Raw genomic sequence first — 16912 nt, 5'->3', positions numbered from 1 at the left:
ACCTCTGCAAGAGACATAGCACTGAGGTCGAGACAGTGTCAGTGTAGACACCACATTGCTTACATCACTTTCCCAAGTTGCCCCCCATGCCCTACATTAACAGTTACATTGGTGTATGCACTCCTGTTGAGGACATGCACCCATGACACAAGGAATGTCATGTGGACGTGGAAAAGTGATGTAATTACTGTGGTGGTTATGTCAACCTAAGGCCATGTCCAGACTACCTGCCGTATGGCGGGTTAAAATCGATTGCTCGGGGATCAGTATATCACGTCTAATCTAGATGCAATATATCGATCCCCGAGCGCGCTTCCTGTCGATTCCGGAACTCCATCAACCCCAACAGAGTTGCGGAATCGACAGGGAGAGCCGCGAACATCGATCCCGCACGGTGTGGACGGGTGAGTAATCCGATCTTAGATATTCGACTTCAGCTATGTTTTTCACGTAGCTGAAGTTGCGTATCTAAGATCGATTTCCCCCCGGTAGTGTGGACCAGCCCTAGGTTATATCAGCTTAATTTTGTAATGTAAACTTGCCCTAAGACCGTGATGTGGCTGCTTCTTCCTGCCCCTGTTCTAGCAATTCCAGACCAGTGTCCATACCCAACCCTGCCTTGAGTACCTTCATAACAAGGACTCCAGTATTCAAGAGCACCACGCACTGAACAATGCAGTTTTTCTGATTAAGTCAGTATTTGAGCAGGATGGAAAGTCTGGGAGCTTTCCACAGAGTCCCCACACTGGCAGCATCACATGTGATATCACTTCAGTCAGTTCATGCCAAGAACCACTTGCCCCTTTTGTCTTAGAGCACTGAGCGAGCCAACAAGGAGGAGCTCTCCCCCCCCTTCCCTTTTATGGTCAGGATGGAGTCAGAGACCAGAGACATGAGATGCAAGACTGATGAGAACCGATCACAGCTCAAGCACCAAACCATTTCAAGTCAATGTCTCTGAATAATAAGCTAGTGCTGCCAGACTCTCAGGAGGTGAGTAAAGGAAAAATCTATCAACTGCCTGTTGGATAATCCTTTCCACAGCTCCAGTTAGTTATTTACACTGTCAGCATGTTTAGATTCCAAGGGAATTGTATCTGAGGAGCTGGGAGAAGGCTATGGTTATCTTGGGGCAAGCACGAGGCATTACTTTGTTCTCCAGTGTAGAGTCTCAGGACCCTGCCCAAAGAAAGTTTCAGTGAAAGGGCAACAGAGGTAACCCAGAGAAGCCTACTCACCACTGCACACCAATAAATCAGGGAAGCAGTGACTGAAACACAACAAACACAAATCAAACTCCAGTATGACACACTGGATTAGAACCCACCCTTCCTCAGAAGCTATTCCTTCTGTCATAAATACCCCTATGATCCAGGATATCCCCAAGCTCAATCTCCTTAGATGGAGCCAGAAGAGTTTCCCTGGCCAGGTAAGCTGTGTCCAGAAAGCCACCTGGCTGAGTGATCCATGCCAGCTCCAGTTCAGAGAGAAGAAAGCTAAGGCAAGGAGTTGACAGACACCATTTTGGAGCAGCAGTTTCCAAATAGTTGTGTGCTGAGGTAATGCTGGAATTTATAAAAAACCCAGACTAAGTTTACACAGATGTTCAAACAGGCCCAGACTTAACTTGAGTGTTACTGTATAGATCTGAGTCATGCCAGATAAATTGGTGGATTTCTTAGCCAATCACTACAGCTTCCTGAGAGAAAGTAACCTACCCTAAGTTGCCAGAATACCCAATCTGAGTCACTAATGCCCCATGATAACAAGTCAAATGTACAGTGAGCAAAAAAATAATCTGTATTCTAAGTATCACCTCAGATTAGTGGGAGTGTCCAGTGCAGCACTGCTGTAGATACCGGCAGCCTTTCAGCAAGGAACAACCTGGAATGTGAACAGGCAGTGCTAACTACACACCTCTTCAAATAAACTACACGCCTCTTCAAACAGAGACTGGGAAACAAAGGAGGAAGGCAAAAGAGGCAGTCTCAGAAAGGGAAGATGGGACCAGATCTCTGGGACTAAGTAGGCTCAAAATCTAAAGGAAGTCTTAAAATGCTGCTCTGTAAAAATCTTTACCTGCCTGCACAGGAATCTATCAAGCCTGTCTTTCTAAAGACCTAGTAATTGAGCAAAAAACACTGACCTACAATCTGCACATTCCTATTGCTATCTTTGGATGGGGGAAGTCTACAGCACACAGTACTGGAGAGAATACAACTGCTGCTTGTTACACTATTGCAACATGCAAGTTGCACCCATAGGTCAGCCAGGGGCCACAAGGAGCTTGTGCAGACCTGACACTACATGTCTGACCAGAAGCAAGATAATCTGATACCCATCTGAGGAGAGTGCATCTGCAGGACCACACCCCTCCAACAGCTAGTTCCAGTGCAGCCGGAGAAGATGAACACAGAAGTGATTTAAGTGATACAGACTCAGTGGCAGGCACAGCCACTCCCTCTGTTTAGGTGTGAAGCCCTCTGCCCCTCATACCAGTTAGTGAGCCAGGAGTGTTCCAATAACAGTAAAGACTTTATAAGAAACTGCCTAGCCCCACTAGCCAGGCATGGAGATTTACACAGCTGCTTGTTCTACCAGAGGAGAATTGGGGGTGTTCCTTGGCATCTTTACTCTACCTGGAGTGTCCTCCAGAAAGTTTTAGCAGCCAACACTAAACTTTAGTGCCACTTCCCAGCATGCATATGCCTGGCAGAATGAAAGTATTCAGGGTATGGCATTGTTCAGACTGCCACAGCCCTTCCTCCAAGCTTTGTCAAACTAGTCCTTCAGTGGAGGTGAACAGATCCTACCTTTCTGCAGGTAGGAAGGGTTCCCCATGTACATTTGAGGATGGGTGGCATAGAGCTTAGCCTACTTGGCTAGAATCCCACAAGTAAACTAGATTTTTTGGTGGTTCAAGATCCCTTCCCATACACCATTCTAGGATTTAGGCAGTGATCAAATTTGCTAAATTAGTATTAGCTTCTGCCATGTTTAGCATGTATGCCAATGGTCAGAGAGTTCACCGCAATGAGCTGGCTTATAAAGGCTACTTCTGGATCTAATATATCCCCTTGTTATTACCAAGGCAAGAAAGTTACTAAACAGCAAGGCTTTTATTTTAGCTATATGCAAAGATAAGAAGTTAAAAGCCTCCAGGAGCCAGGTTGGCACAACTAGTATTCAAGGCACTGTTCTGATTTGTTAGAACCAGCCACCATCTACAGATCCAGTGAGAATAAGGTTGACCTGGGTTGACCAGTGACAAACCAATCCCTAGCAAAGCCACAATTTCAGCCTGTCAAAGGTTACTGGAGCAGCACCACTAGAAAATTACATCTTGAGCAGAGACTAGCCTCTTCATCTGCTTTCAGGGCACGCTCACAAAGCCAGAGGGCACAGTAACAAAACCAGTCTGAAGACTGAGTACCATAGGACATAGTGCTTCCGTATGTGCTCACTTCCTTGAAATATCAAGCCATGATGTGTTCAGCCCTAGAACAAGCTTCCAACAAGCCTGAAACACAGAGCTTTGGCTGCAGCACAGTAAGTGGCTTCCCATTTTCCAAAGTCAGATCTTTTTCTGACCACAAACCCACTGCTGAGCAGAGCAGCAGAGTTATTTCTTGAGCTCAAGTTGCTGAGTGGTTGCTTCAGACTGAAAGCACAAAACTTCTCCATAAGCCAACTGTACACTCAGGGCGCGCACAGCTTGTAATCTTTTACAGAAGTGGGCCTGAAATGCCAAGTCTGCCTGCCTCACACTAGTGTCACAGAACTGGCAAAGGTGCCTGACAGGGCCACCCCAACAGCTTTAGACTTCAGCCACAGCTAAAGAAAACACCCAGATTGTTTTAACACCCATCAGCATAGTATGTAGGTGCTTGGCATTCACAACACAGTAACTGCTGCACTAGAAGTGCTTTAGCTCAAATAAATAATGAACGGCTTAGTAGGGAGGGTCCTCTTGAGTAATCAGGAGCCTCCCTGAACCTCCATCCTACAGCAGCACATGCACAGCAGTTACAGGCTGGCTGCCTAACCTCTATGCAAGGAGCGCACCAGATGCCACCACACCCAGGAGAGGAAGCAGCGCTCACAACCAACTACCGTAACTCCAGCTCGCAAGGAGGAATAGCGATGCCCAGCACTGCATGATGCAAGGACACATCGCCAACGTTCCCATCCCCTAAACTGAGTCCTCTGGAGCTGGGACAGCACATGGGCAGCACAATGCAGAGGAGAACACCCCAGCATGACCCCACTCCTCACCCACGGGGAACCCAGCCCGCAGCGCCACCCCTTCCCAGGCTCCCAGGCCCACGATGAGCCTGGGCCCAGACCAGGCTGCACACCCTGGAGCACGGGCCAGCCCCCCACCGCCCCGCACACACGGGGAGGGAGCGTTTCCGCGGAGCCAAACTTGCTGCCTCATTTCCTGAGCAGGGAGCGGAAGAGACGCGGCCCCACCCCGCCGGCCGGGCCGGTAACCCATCCCCACGGCCGGCCCAGCCCTCCGGGCTCAGTGACACCCCCTCTCCGCCCCCTGCGCTCAGCCCTAGCGAGCCCAGTCCCCCCCCCGCCGGCCGGGCCGGTAACCCATCCCCACGGCTCGCCAGCCCGGCCCCCCGGGCTCAGTGACACCCCCTCTCCGCCCCCTGCGCTCAGCCCTAGCGAGCCCAGTCCCCACCCCGCCGGCCGGGCCGGTAACCCATCCCCACGGCTCGCCGGCCCGGCCCCCGCTCCTCCGGGCTCAGTGACACCCCCCCACCCGCGGGCTCAGCCCTAGCGAGCCCAGGTCCCCCCCCGCCGGCCGGGTGACCGCCCCCCTCACGGGCCGTGACCCCCGCGCCCAGTCCCCACCCCCACGGCTCGCCGGCCCGGCCCCCGCCTCTCCGGGCCGAGTGACCCCCCACCCCAGGAAGGCCCCTCGCCCGGGAGCTGCGGCCCAGCCCCGCCCGGGCCCCCCAGCGCGGCGCTACCTGCTCGCGGTTGCGGCGCTCGGCCTCCACCTCGCGCTGCAGACGGTCCGCCCGCTCCTCCGCGTCGTCCGCCTGCTGCTGCAGCACCTGGATCTTGCGCTTCACCGCCTCGATGGTGGTTACCCCGGCCATGGCTCCGACTGCAGCCGCCCGCGCGCCCGCCCCGCCCTGAAATACCGGAACTCGCCCCTCCCGCGCCCCGGGAAGTGACGTCACTTCCGGCCTGGCGCGGGAGGACCCGGATGGAGTCTGCCGCGCCCGCCCGCTCAAGGGTTGCCATGGTTACAAGCAGCGCCTGCGCGGGAGCGCCTCCCTCCCTCACTCTGCGCAGGCCCCACCCCCAAAGTCAGAAGGGTCCCCCCCGCGCCGGCCCCGGTCCCAGTGACACCCCAAAGTCACAAGGGCCCCCCGAAATCACCGCCCCGTGGCCCCCAAAGTCTGAGGTTCACCCCCACCCCCAGAGGAGCCCAGAGCCCTGCTGGGGCCCCCGAGTCCCAGGGTCCCAGCCCCCGGTGACCCCTCCCCGCCCCCCGCGACTCCTTGCAGCTGCTACAGGCCTGGGACCCGCAAACTGCACACTGACCGTCACCCCCGCAGGAGCAGGGGGCTCAGCCCCTGGGCCAGCTGGCCAATGTCCCGGGCTTGGGATCATCCCGGACCTACCTGCACCCAGGAGTCACCCGTCCATCCCCACAGACCCCAGGCCCAGGAGACCATGTACATACACGGGCATGGAGACTATAATTCATGATCTTCACCTCCCAGAACAACAGCACAAGCCTTCAGGGTGCAGCTAGACATTCCACTCAGCTGAGATCACCCCACGCATGGCTCCCTCCTCTCCCATTTTCCTCCCCCAGCATAATAGCATTGCTCAGGCTCCGGCCAGCATTTTGTCCGGGTTAATTAAAATAACTGAGTTAATACCCAGTGGCACATTTTTCATTTCGAAATATCTTTAGCTTTAGGGAGAAGTGCCTGATCAGCCTCCTGGAAACCTACTGCCTTTATTCTGGGACTCTGCCCCTGACCTAGAAGGACTCCCGGCCCCAGCCCAGATTTTCTGCTGGGCACTTTAGAGAGCAGAGCTATCAGAGAGTGAGTTATAGCTCCCTGACACTGCCCATCCACACCACTAGATGTAGGTTACAGCACCTCTGGGGCTGTACTAAACTGTGCCAGACGACTGTAGTCCCCAAAGGACCATATGTCAGCTGGGGATTACTGATGTGCATTGAACACTCCCCCGTCTGCCCTTCTCTGCCCCCTGTGCTAGGTGCAGTGGGGAAGGAAGAATAGGAGATTACAAGCAGGCAGGAAGCAAAATAGGTGCTTAGCAAGGTCAAGAATCTGTCCCCCTTCTTCACGGAGTGAGAAGAGTTCAGATTCCTTCACTCATTCAGTCCTTGGCCTCTTTCGGAGGCTGCCAACCTGTGTGGCAGTTAGCACTGTCTGTGACACCGGAGGAGACATGTCCACTATGAAATGGGCTGAGGTGGCCACCTCATTTCACCCAGGCTCCTGAGCAGCCATTACATTGGGACTGAGTTATGAGGCCAGCTCCCACAATTGTACTGCAAGTCTCATGATGTTCAGTGTTTTCCATAAAGCCCCGACTCCCAGTGTCATGTGATTAGATGGGACCCTCAGCTTTCATTGCTTCTAGCCCTTGGATTTGGATAAAAGTTTACAAGTATGAATCCCAATAAAAAGAGCTCAGAATATCACTTTCACTATCCCATGGCTTTTACGCCAACCTTCTGATTTTTGAGGCTTGATTAATTATTTTTTAATACTTGGAGTTGGCAAAATTCTCAGCAGCCCAGTGAAGTTATGACAACTTACACTAGCTAAGAATCAGACCATGGTCACTTAGGACCTGGGCTGCATGGGAGGCTCCATAGCACACAACCACTCCCTTGAGACAGCTTCTTCCCTTTCCAGGGTTACATTTTTTCACAGTAACTCACTCTTACCAGTGGGTCCTGGGCTTTAACGTGCTGCAGGGTTTTCCCCATAGACATACCTGGAAGCCCACTAGTTTTAGCTAGCACTGAATATTCCCCCCACACCTCTAGCCCTGTTCGCTAGATGATGCAGAACGCTTTAAACAGCTTTCCAGTGCTGTGAACTTGGCAGAGTCCCTGGAGAGGTTGCTGAGTTGCTGCTTATTTGCAGCCTAACTGAAGTTCACCTTTGTTTTTACTCATGATGATAACCCCAGTTACGCACAATTTGCACTATTGCACTGTTCCTGTAGAGCTTTACAACAGAAACACAATTTGCACTTCAGCTCCAGCCAGTCTGCCACTGCAACTGCTGCATGATTGGCGCTAGCAAAGGGCTGCACATCTCTTCCGTGGCACTATTTCTGTTCCTCAGTCAGTGTGCTATGACCGTCTAATGAAGTCACAGGTTGCAGCCTTCCCTCATGTGTGTGGAAGCTTTGGCACAGGTTCAAGAAGCCATGCTCCGCCCCTGCTGTGGCCAGAGCAGCCACAGGTCAGACATGCTTGCCACACACAGTGTCAGGCAGGGAAGCTTGAAATATACCTGACTCCCCAGCCAAGGCCTGCTCTCCACACAAAGCTGCACTGGTCTGATTTCACAACGATTTAGGTATCTGTGCATGGACCAGCTTAAATCGATTACAACCCAGCAGATATTGGTTCAGCTCGCACTGGGAAATGTACAGGTGCAAGCAAAGCCATTACAACCAGCTTTAAACCGATATGAGTGTGTCTACACAGAGGTTTAACTATACTGGTTTTCAATCTGACTGAAATTAATCCAGTGCAACTTCAGTGTGTAGATGGACTTGAGGGAAAGTGCCTTTTTCTGCTGGGTAAAACAGGCATTTTGTCCTTAGCCGTACTTCGCGTGGTCCGAGTCCTGAGCGCTTTACCCCATCCATACTTGGAGAAAATCCCTACTGACCCAATGGAGAGATTTGCCTGTGTAAGGAGGCCCAGACTTGAATTGACTGTGCGTGGTGAGGCCAAGCCCCTGAGAACCTGGAGAGCCTCGAAAACTATAGCAAGAGGGAACTGGAAAGGGGGGCTTGGGGAAAGGGGAACGAAAGAGGGTGAGATGGAGAGGAGAGAAAACCCACTGACCAGAGATGCCTCGATTCAGAAAGGTCTTTAAGCATGAGCCAAACTTTAAGCACGGACGTAATACACTGGGATTACTCACATCCTTAAATACCTGGCAGACTCGGGGCCTAAAGGAGGAAGCACTGAGCAAAGCCACAGGGGTTGAAGAAACTTCCCTGGCCAGGCTGTGGCTGGTGTGGAGCCAAAGTGTTCCTGTTTGCATGCCCATTGCACCAGCGCTCTGGCTCTGCAGACTGCCCCTCCCCAAGGGCTTTACCAACCCTCTAGGCTGCTCTTTAATAACTGGCTCTCCAGACTGGCCTTCAGAGCCGCGGGCTCTGAGCTCACCCTGCCTTCTTTGTCCTGTATCTCCCAGCAGCGCCGGATTGACCAGCAGGGCTTTGCACTGATTCCTAACTCACACTATCCTAGGGAACCCAGCTGCACCTCCAGGCTGCACTCAGGGCTGAGCAACTATCAGGGGATTCGTTTCTGGTTCCCATTGGCAGGGGACACTTTCTCCTCCTGGTTTCAACTCAGGCATTCTCCCATGGGTCATCGCATTCCCACCACGGGCAGCGGGAAGAGAGAAAGGTGGTGAAAGCGCCTTCATCTCTCAAATCCTTGTGGATGATGAATCTGAACAGCTTATCCCCTTCTAATTCCATGCAGCAGCTGCGCGGGACTCTGAAGGCCCTTAGCCCCATGATTGATGGGAGGACGATGGCGCTGAGCGAAACCCTATGCCACTCGTGCCATTGCTTTCCTGGAAACTGTGGCCAACAATAGCAGTGCTATTGTTGGCGAGAGGGCTGCAGAGCTTCCACCCTGCCCCAGCCCAGACTGACGATGCTGTGTTTGTTTCCACAGGGCCTGGCTCCTTCCACAGCACAGGGGACACAAGGATTCCTAAAGTCACAGGCAGGTTGTAGCTGGCTTGGATCCCGGCACAGGTCTCAGAGCCGCACAGCCCACATCTGTCCCCCGTTGTCTTGAGTTACAAACTACAGGCTCTCTCTCTACGCCCATCAATGGCAATAGCATCCTCAGTGCCACGTCCTCACACCATGGCTGAGCCTTCTCCTCTGCAGCTCAGCTCACCTGGGAGCTGCCTGAGAGCTACCTCCCTGCATCCCCCCAGCCCATCAACTCTCCCCCTGGAAACACGCCACACCCCACCCTGACAGCCCTCAGCCTGGCACTGTTTCCTCTCTAATTCTGCCTGCGCAGAACTCCCCAGCATGGGTTGCGGGGAAGCTGCTCCCCCAAAGGGAGCTGTATTAGGCTTGCAAAGGAGCAGGAAGGATGATGATCTGGATCCCTGCACTAGATGTTGCTGTGATGGTAGGCCCAGATTCACTCCTGATCCAGCCCTCGGAGCAGGAGTTCGGGGAGGGGGTTGTACCGTCTCTGTTCAGGAGTTGCAGGAGCCTGGTTCCAACAGCCGCTATAGGCCATTGCAGAGGCAGAGTCTCGCTGGGGCACAGGATCATCCAAACCACTGCCTTTCGCACCCCAGACATGCCCTCCATCTTCCCCTGGCCTGCCCCAGAATCCCTTGCACCTGGGCCTCTGCCCAGGGGACGCAGACTGGGCAGTGCTTCCTGCACTGTTTCCTGGGAGGGTCTTTCTGCCCCTTTGCATCCATGCCCAGGGCGTGGAGCACAAGAGCAGGTTTCCGCCCTGCTTTCCTGGCTGCTCTGTGAAAGTGGTGAGATGTGCACACACCACGGCAGGCTGCACAGCTCCGATCCCTGGCTAAGAGGCTGTGTAGCGGCAGGGGCCGGAAGAACCCAGCAGCTGAAAATATCTTATCTCTCCCATTGCTCATTGTGGTCAGGCTGTGCGGTCTGTGACTCCACATTGTCACAGTTCTGCAGCTGCTTTCCCTACCATGCCGCAGGGCTGCCCTGGGCACCACTGACCAGCCCAGGGAGCAGGGGACGTCCCTTCCTGTGGCTGATTTTGACTGTGCACTGCACCACCATGCACTCATACATACAGGTACACCCACTGACTCTGTGTGCACACTGCCCATCCTCTCACACCTGTGCACACTGCACAGCCCTGTGTACACCTCACACGCTGCACATCCTCTCACACCCTGTGCACACTCACTCACTCTGTGTGCACACCATGTGTGCCACACACCCATTGTCTCTTCAAAAGGGATTTCCTGCTGGTGAGAGGTGCCCTATCAGAGGCCTTTTATCCACAGGAGAAGGGCACCCTGGGCACACTGCGAGCTTCCCCACACCCAGGCTCCCACCTGCATGCCTCAGCCCTGCCACCTCTAGTGGTGAGAGGGGAGTTCAGGCTCCGAGCTCCATCCAATCCTTGGCCTCTGCTGAGACCCACAAGTGTGCACCCATCTGCTAGGACCTGGACTGAGATGAGGGGCCCCTGAATGACCAGCAGCCCCCAACATACTGGGCTGGATTTGGACTGGTGACCTGGAGGTGACTCTAACCCTAATCTGAACTCAGACTGGAGTCCACTTTCTCTCTCGAGCCATGCGGTTTGCCTCGTGCACAGCGGGATGGAGGCTTGGGTGGGATGCTGATCAGCTCTGGCCACGCTTTCTCAGTTCTCTGGTGATGATCTGTGCTCGAGGGCTGTGTTTAAGCACCCTTATTCCTGGAGCCAGACAGCTCAGCCTCTGGGCAGGAGTGACCACCAGGGCTAAGGAGAAAATCCCGCATAGGTCTGTGTGCCGTCCGCCTTCCCTGCCATCTGTCGCCTCTCTGATTATCACCTTCAAGTGCTTTAATTGAGCAGAGATCAGCGGAGAGAGACATAAAGCACCCTGCACACACACCCAGACATGCATGGGCCCATAAGTGCGTGCGCGCGTGCACACACACACACACACACACACACATACACATTCACTGCTGCTCCTGCCCCTTTTCTTCGCTCTCCCTCTCCCCTGTGGTGGTGCTACCTCCAGTCATTTGTCTGGCCCTTACTCTCTCCTCTAGAGCCTTCCTCACTCTCTAGCTGGGAATGAACCCTCGGGCAGCTGCATGGGGTCTGTCTCAGGTGTCTGAGGTCTGGCCTGCCCTGGGGTTTGCTCCTGTTCCAGCCCTGGTACAGCTGTGTGGGCACAGATCCCTAGTGTAGACAGGATAAAACCCCTTTAGAGCAAGATCTGCACCGGGGCACAGGTTAGGACGGTTTCCCGGACGGGACAGCTCCACTGGTGGAAACAGCAGCCATGCTTGTTGGCCCCAGTCCCAGCAGCTGGATCACGGCTGAAGCTCCCAGTGCAGGGAAGGCCTTTAACAGGGGAGGGTGACTAATTCCTCTCGCTCCATCCCAGGGCGGTGGGGGGTGGGGGCAGCACAGAGGCTATGGGTAAAATCCCATCTGCATGAACGGAGCAGACCAAAGCAGCATCCTGCTCCCCATGAGCATGCCAGGCCTGGAGGGGCAGCGCTGGGCTAGCTCATCTCATGTGTCAGCCTGAAACCCAAGCTCTGCTTGAATAGACAGGTGCGTGGGCAGACTATTAATACTGCCTGCGTAAGCCCGGCACTGGCATGCTGCTGACACACAGACCCAGTGACAGGTTTCTGTCAGGCCGCGTGCCCAGGTCCCATTGTGGGGGCAGCACCCGACTCCGGCCTGAGGAAATCCTTGGATGGCATCAAGCGACTGTAGTAGTTCTTATGTGCCCCCACGTGTTATGGGGAAGGGAGATGCAGCCAGGGTACCCCACTGAGCTCTGGCTACCAGAATGGCCCCTCAGCAGCTGAGTGTTAGATAAAGAAGCCCTGAGGCTGCTCTAAGTTATGCTAGGGACAAACGAGGTCCCAGCCAGCCCCAGGACTGGGGGAGCATACAGAGTAATGCCACCTTTGCCCCCTTCACTTCAGCCCTGTGAAGAGCACGGCTCAGCCAGCAGGGAGGCTCCAGCCCAGTGGTATCAGAGAGACGGATCTGACCTCCGGTGCCCAGCCCTGGGGCTCCCTCTCACCCCAGAGAGCTGCTTGCTGAGGCAGGGGCTCCAGGCACTGCTTCCGTTGATGCTGGTTAGTTTCTTCTCTAAAGAAACAGGAAGAGAACATAACACAGGATGGCCGGACAGAGCCCAAGCCCGGGCTGTGGGAGGTGTGGTTTGCTCTTAATGGCAGCAGCTCTGCTGCCTGAGGAGTTCAAGTTAGAGCAGCTGCTTTTACAGGCTGCAGGAGACAGAGAGGGACTGTGTGTGTGTGTGTGTGGCCTGTTCCTGGGTGTGACTATGTGTTATGCAGACGTGTGTCACCATGCATGGCTGTGTCACTGTGCGCGTGTGTGTCACTGTGTGTGTGCTCCCGGCAGGTGGTGGGGCCTGACGCTGCCATACGTACGTCTGCTGCCTTCTTCTCAGCCAGCTCCAGCTTCTCCTGGGCATCTTTCAGGGCCTCTGAGTATTTGTCCAGCTCGTCCTCCGTCCCCTTCAGCTTCTTTTGCATGGCCGCCAGCTCATCCTCCAGCTGCCAACAGCATGAGACGTCATGTTACAGCTGGCACCTGGGAGCTGCTGCCTACCCAGCCACCCCAGTTGAATGGCTCCTGCAGAGCTGCCCTCCTGAGTCGTCTCCCTGGTGCGCTGCAGCAGGATGTCAGAGCCCAGGTTCTGCTAAATCGCAAACCCATCTCCCATCCCTCTAGCTGCGACTCTGGACTCCACAGCTGAGCTGCTGCTGCATTGCTTCCTGGGGAAAGGCAGGGCTCAGCTGGGCGGTGTGTGAAAGGCCTAGAGGAAAGCTGCCCTTGTGGAAGTGGAGCAGGCTTCAGCACTGGGCACACAATGTGTGTTTGTGTGACCCACCATCTATGGGGGTGAGTTTGTGAGTGTGGTATTTATGGGGCACACAATCCATGGAGTGGGTGTGTTCAGGACATACAATCTGTGTGTGCATACGCTGTATATTGGGCACAAAACCCAAGCCGTGTGTCTGGGCGTGGCACACACGCCACGTACCACATTCTTCCCTCAGGTACACAGCTCTAAGTTCCCAGTGACCCCCCAGGACTCCAGCGCCGTGCGTGGCAGTGCATGTACCTGTGTGTCTAGTGCATCTGGTACGCGGCTCTAAGTTCCCAGTGACCCCCCAGGACTCCAGCGCCGTGCGTGGCAGTGCATGTACCTGTGTGTCTATTGCATCTGGTACGCGGCTCTAAGTTCCCAGTGACCCCCCAGGACTCCAGCGCCGTGCGTGGCAGTGCATGTACCTGTGTGTCTAGTGCATCTGGTACGTGGCTCTAAGTTCCCTGTGACCCCCAGGACTCCAGCGCCGTGCGTGGCAGTGCATGTACCTGTGTGTCTAGTGCATCTGGTACGCGGCTCTAAGTTCCCTGTGACCCCCAGACTCCAGCGCCGTGCGTGACAGTGCATGTACCTGTGTGTCTAGTGCATCTGGCTGCGAGCCGGCATGTGTGTGTTTGCCTGGCTGACTGGCTGTGTCGTGGGTATGGATGAGTGTGTCTAGAGCAGTGTCTGCGTGTGCCCAGGCGTCCGGGAGATGACGGGCATTCCCAGTTTGTGGACCTGTCCCCTCCCGGGTCTGCTGCACCCCCCAGGACTAGTGGCACTTGTACCCACAGACTCAACTCCTGCATGTCTGTGCCCAGGATTGGGGGAGCCGAGGGCAGGTCCCGCTCTGCACCCCTGAGGGACGCCGACACGCAGCAGTCCTCCTGCTCCGGAGATACGGGACGAGCCCCATCCCAGGCGGAGAAATAGGAGCCTCCCCAGGAGTTGGAGTGAGTCTCTCCAAAGGGGAGCCACTGGGCTCCTGGGGAAAGCTGCCTTTCCTGGGGGTAAGTGCCGCTCTCCGCCATGAGCGGGGCGAGAGGCTACTAGGTCTCTGTCCGGGGCAGGAGCCTGCCCCAACCCTGGGGAGAGGAGTGGGTTAGGGACAGCGTCTGCCTCTTTCCCACCTGTTTGCTCCTCTCCTCCGCTTGCTTCTGCTCAGCCTCTGCCTGCTCAGCCCGGTCCAAGGCATTCTCCTTGTCTAGCTTCAGCATCTGCATCTTCTTCTTGATGGCCTCCATCTTCACTTGCGGGGCTGGGGCGCCTCTGGCTGGCGGGGACTAGCAGCAAGGTGGGGATGAGTCGGGCTGGGGCTGCCGAGTGCCTGGCCCCCGCCCTGGCCGAGGGTTTTATCAATACGCCCCTGACAGCTGGCTCGGGGCCTTTGCCTTTCTTGGACTGAGCTGCCTCCTCTCACTCCCGAAACGTCTGTCCACAGGGCCCCATTGTCTCAGCGCCCGCCTGGGGAGCGTGGGGGTTGGCGGGATGCCTGCTCAGTGACTTCATTGACAGGGCCATATTTGGGCCCCTGTGGGACAGCTGGGAGATGGTTATAAAAAGCACAGGCAGCTCTGTGGGCTGGGGGTGATGGGGGGGATCCCCTGCTTTTCCAAGGGTCACAGATCCCAAGGCCAGACGCTAGCCCAGGCCAGAGACCTGCCCCCACAACTCCTAGGGCAAATCTTTGGAAAACAGCCAATCCGGCGTCCAAACGCAGCCGTGATGGAGAATCCCCCCCACCGGCCTTGGGACATTGTTCCAGGGGGTAACGCCGTTCGCTGACGCTATCTGACATTGACACCTTGGGTCCAGCCTTCATGTGTCCAGGGTCAACTGCCAGCCCTGGGATTGTGTCAGACCTTTGGCAGCGAGACTGAAGGGCTCGTTATCCCTGATCTGTTCCCCGCACTGGTACTTGATTCCAGGCGGGATCATGCTCCCCTCCCAGAGAGAGCTGCTGGGTGAATACGGACCCTTCTGCCTTCTCTACAGGCAGCAGAGCCTATGGGTCTGAACAGAAGACTGGGAGCCAGGCCTGGGAGGGAAGGCTAGTGGTTAGGGGGGCGGGGGAGCTGGAAGCCAGGACACCTGGGTTCTATTCCCAGCTCTGGATTGGAGTCTAATGGTTAGAGGAGGGAGGGAGCTAGGACTCCTGGTTTCTGTTCCTGAACAAGTGTCTAATTCTGTGACCCTAGGTGAGTCCCTTCCCCTCTCTGAGTCTGACCCTGGCCAGCTTTCCAGGGGATTCTCCCATTACCAGATAAAGACCTTTGCAGATGGAAGGCACCATGGGGCCTTCTCGTGCACCCTCAGTGGGGCTGCACCACGCTCACCCCACTATTCCTGTCCCACTGGGGGGAGCTAGCCACTCCACAAGCTTCATAGAGATGGGGCAAAGGGGCCTGGTCCTGGTCCTTTTGGGAGAAGTTCCCGGGAGGCCTGCAGGGGAAAAGGGCAGGGAGCCTCATAGCGAAATCTGCAGCTGGGAAGACTCACTGCCCACGGGCTCTTCCCAGTTCTGCAGGCAGCGCAGCTCCCACGCAAAGCCCCCGTGGGGCCTGAGCCAAAGCCTGCGGGAACCACTCCGGCTGACCTGAGCGGGTTTCGGCTGAGTCCTGGGAGCAGGTGCCCCTCCGCACAACCCTGCCTGCTCAGGCCTGACATTAGCACTGGCCCCGCCATGACCGAGGTGTTGACCTCCCCAAGATCAAAGCAGGGGGAAGACAACAGCATGAAGGCAGCCCCACTGAGAGGGTTGGGCTTAGCTGCAATGCTGGGCTCTGTGTGTGTGTGTGTGTGTGAGAGAGACACGACTGGGAAGCAGCTCCCATGGCCCCCGCATGATGGGGAGAGAGGGGGCTGGACCCACTCATGGCACCTGCCCCTGGGGCACAGGTGTGGCCTGCAGCTACTGCCAGGGCCCAGGGGAGGGCAGCAGGTGAGACAAGTGTGCAGGGGGAGCCTGCACTGCAAGGGCCTGGAGATGCTCTACGGGGGCACAGGAATGGTACCCCCAGGCTGACTGGCTGAGCCACTGGGGGCTCCAAGCCCTGCAGGCTGATGGGCAGGAACGGGTGTCCAGGGAAGCATGTCTCTGCTGCCCACAGTCTGCCAGGCCCCACCTCCCATCGGACAGTGCGCTCCTTAGCTCCTGGCGCTGGCCTTGGAGGGCAGCCTGTGCCCTGAGCAGGAAAACACCCTCTCTCGGTCTTGCTGCTTCTGCTGTACTGTGATGCCTGCCCACCCGCCCGTTCTGCACCACCACCCCATGCGCATGGGGGACGGATGGGGCAGGGATGTCTGAAGCCCGGGGTCGTGAGGAACCTCGGCCCCTGTGTTTTATCTGCATTCCTGGAGGATTTGCAGTGTCCCAACCGTAGGCCAAGCCCCTGGCTGTACCCCACTGCCAGGTTTCGGCCCAAAGCACCTTCCTCTGTTCATGAACAGCTGGGGAACCTCAGAGAGGAAAGAATGGGGGGCATGGCGGAGTCAGATGGGGAGCTGGGAGGGAGGAGGCTCGATGGGGTAGGTAACAAGGTCTGTATTAGGATTACATAGGAGAGGGCTCTCTCAGGCAGGCCTGAGAGCAGGGGTCTCTGCTGGGGACGGATGGGCAAGGTCTGCTTCGGGCTGGGGTCAGACAGGGTGCACGCCTCTCCTGGGTGCTTGGCCCAGTGCTGCTGCGGGGACGCCTCTCTCAAGCGGATCTGGAGGCTGACACAGGCAGATGCTGCGGGAGACAGGAGTAAATCCGGGGCTGTCTCTGCCCAGCTCAGGAAAGAGAAACTGTGAACGTCTTGGGCTGCAGCGCAGCCGGGCACTTAGTGGGAGCCCCGGAGCCTGGCCCAGCCCCACACAACACGTGGCACAGAGGTGTCTGATGGGGCAGTGTGGCGGGGGGAGCCACTCTGCTCTCCATGGGGGCCTGTGCTGGACAGGCAGGTCCAGTGGCTTTAGGGAGGTGGTGCCAGGAGCCGGGGGCGAGGGCTCTGCCCAGACAAAATCTCCGCTGCTTCCCCCCCATTACTGCT

General features: G+C 56.1%; 1 protein-coding gene across 14 annotated transcripts in view; it reads right to left on the bottom strand.

The window, feature by feature from the left end:
• The window catches only part of TPM3 (tropomyosin 3), a 31851-nt gene extending 17624 nt beyond the window's left edge, over positions 1-14227 (bottom strand). For 4 of the 14 annotated variants that reach the window (XM_030541853.1, XM_030541850.1, XM_030541852.1 and 1 more), the window contains exons 1-2: positions 14009-14226; positions 12433-12558 (exon numbers count right to left, since the gene is read on the bottom strand). In XM_030541853.1, coding sequence (XP_030397713.1) covers positions 12433-12558; positions 14009-14122 — 240 coding nt within the window. In that variant the 5' untranslated portion in view covers positions 14123-14226. Of the gene's footprint in view, positions 1-4985; positions 5154-12432; positions 12559-14008 lie in introns of those variants that run through there. The other 10 variants (XM_030541855.1, XM_030541856.1, XM_030541854.1 and 7 more) reach the window with 4 other exon arrangements.
• Positions 14228-16912: the final 2685 nt, after the last annotated feature.

The sequence above is a fragment of the Gopherus evgoodei genome, chromosome 24 (genome assembly GCF_007399415.2).
Source record: "Gopherus evgoodei ecotype Sinaloan lineage chromosome 24, rGopEvg1_v1.p, whole genome shotgun sequence".
NCBI lineage: Eukaryota > Metazoa > Chordata > Testudines > Testudinidae > Gopherus > Gopherus evgoodei.
Note: the sequence above shows the minus strand (reverse complement) of the source record. Positions and strands in the feature narration are given on the sequence as shown.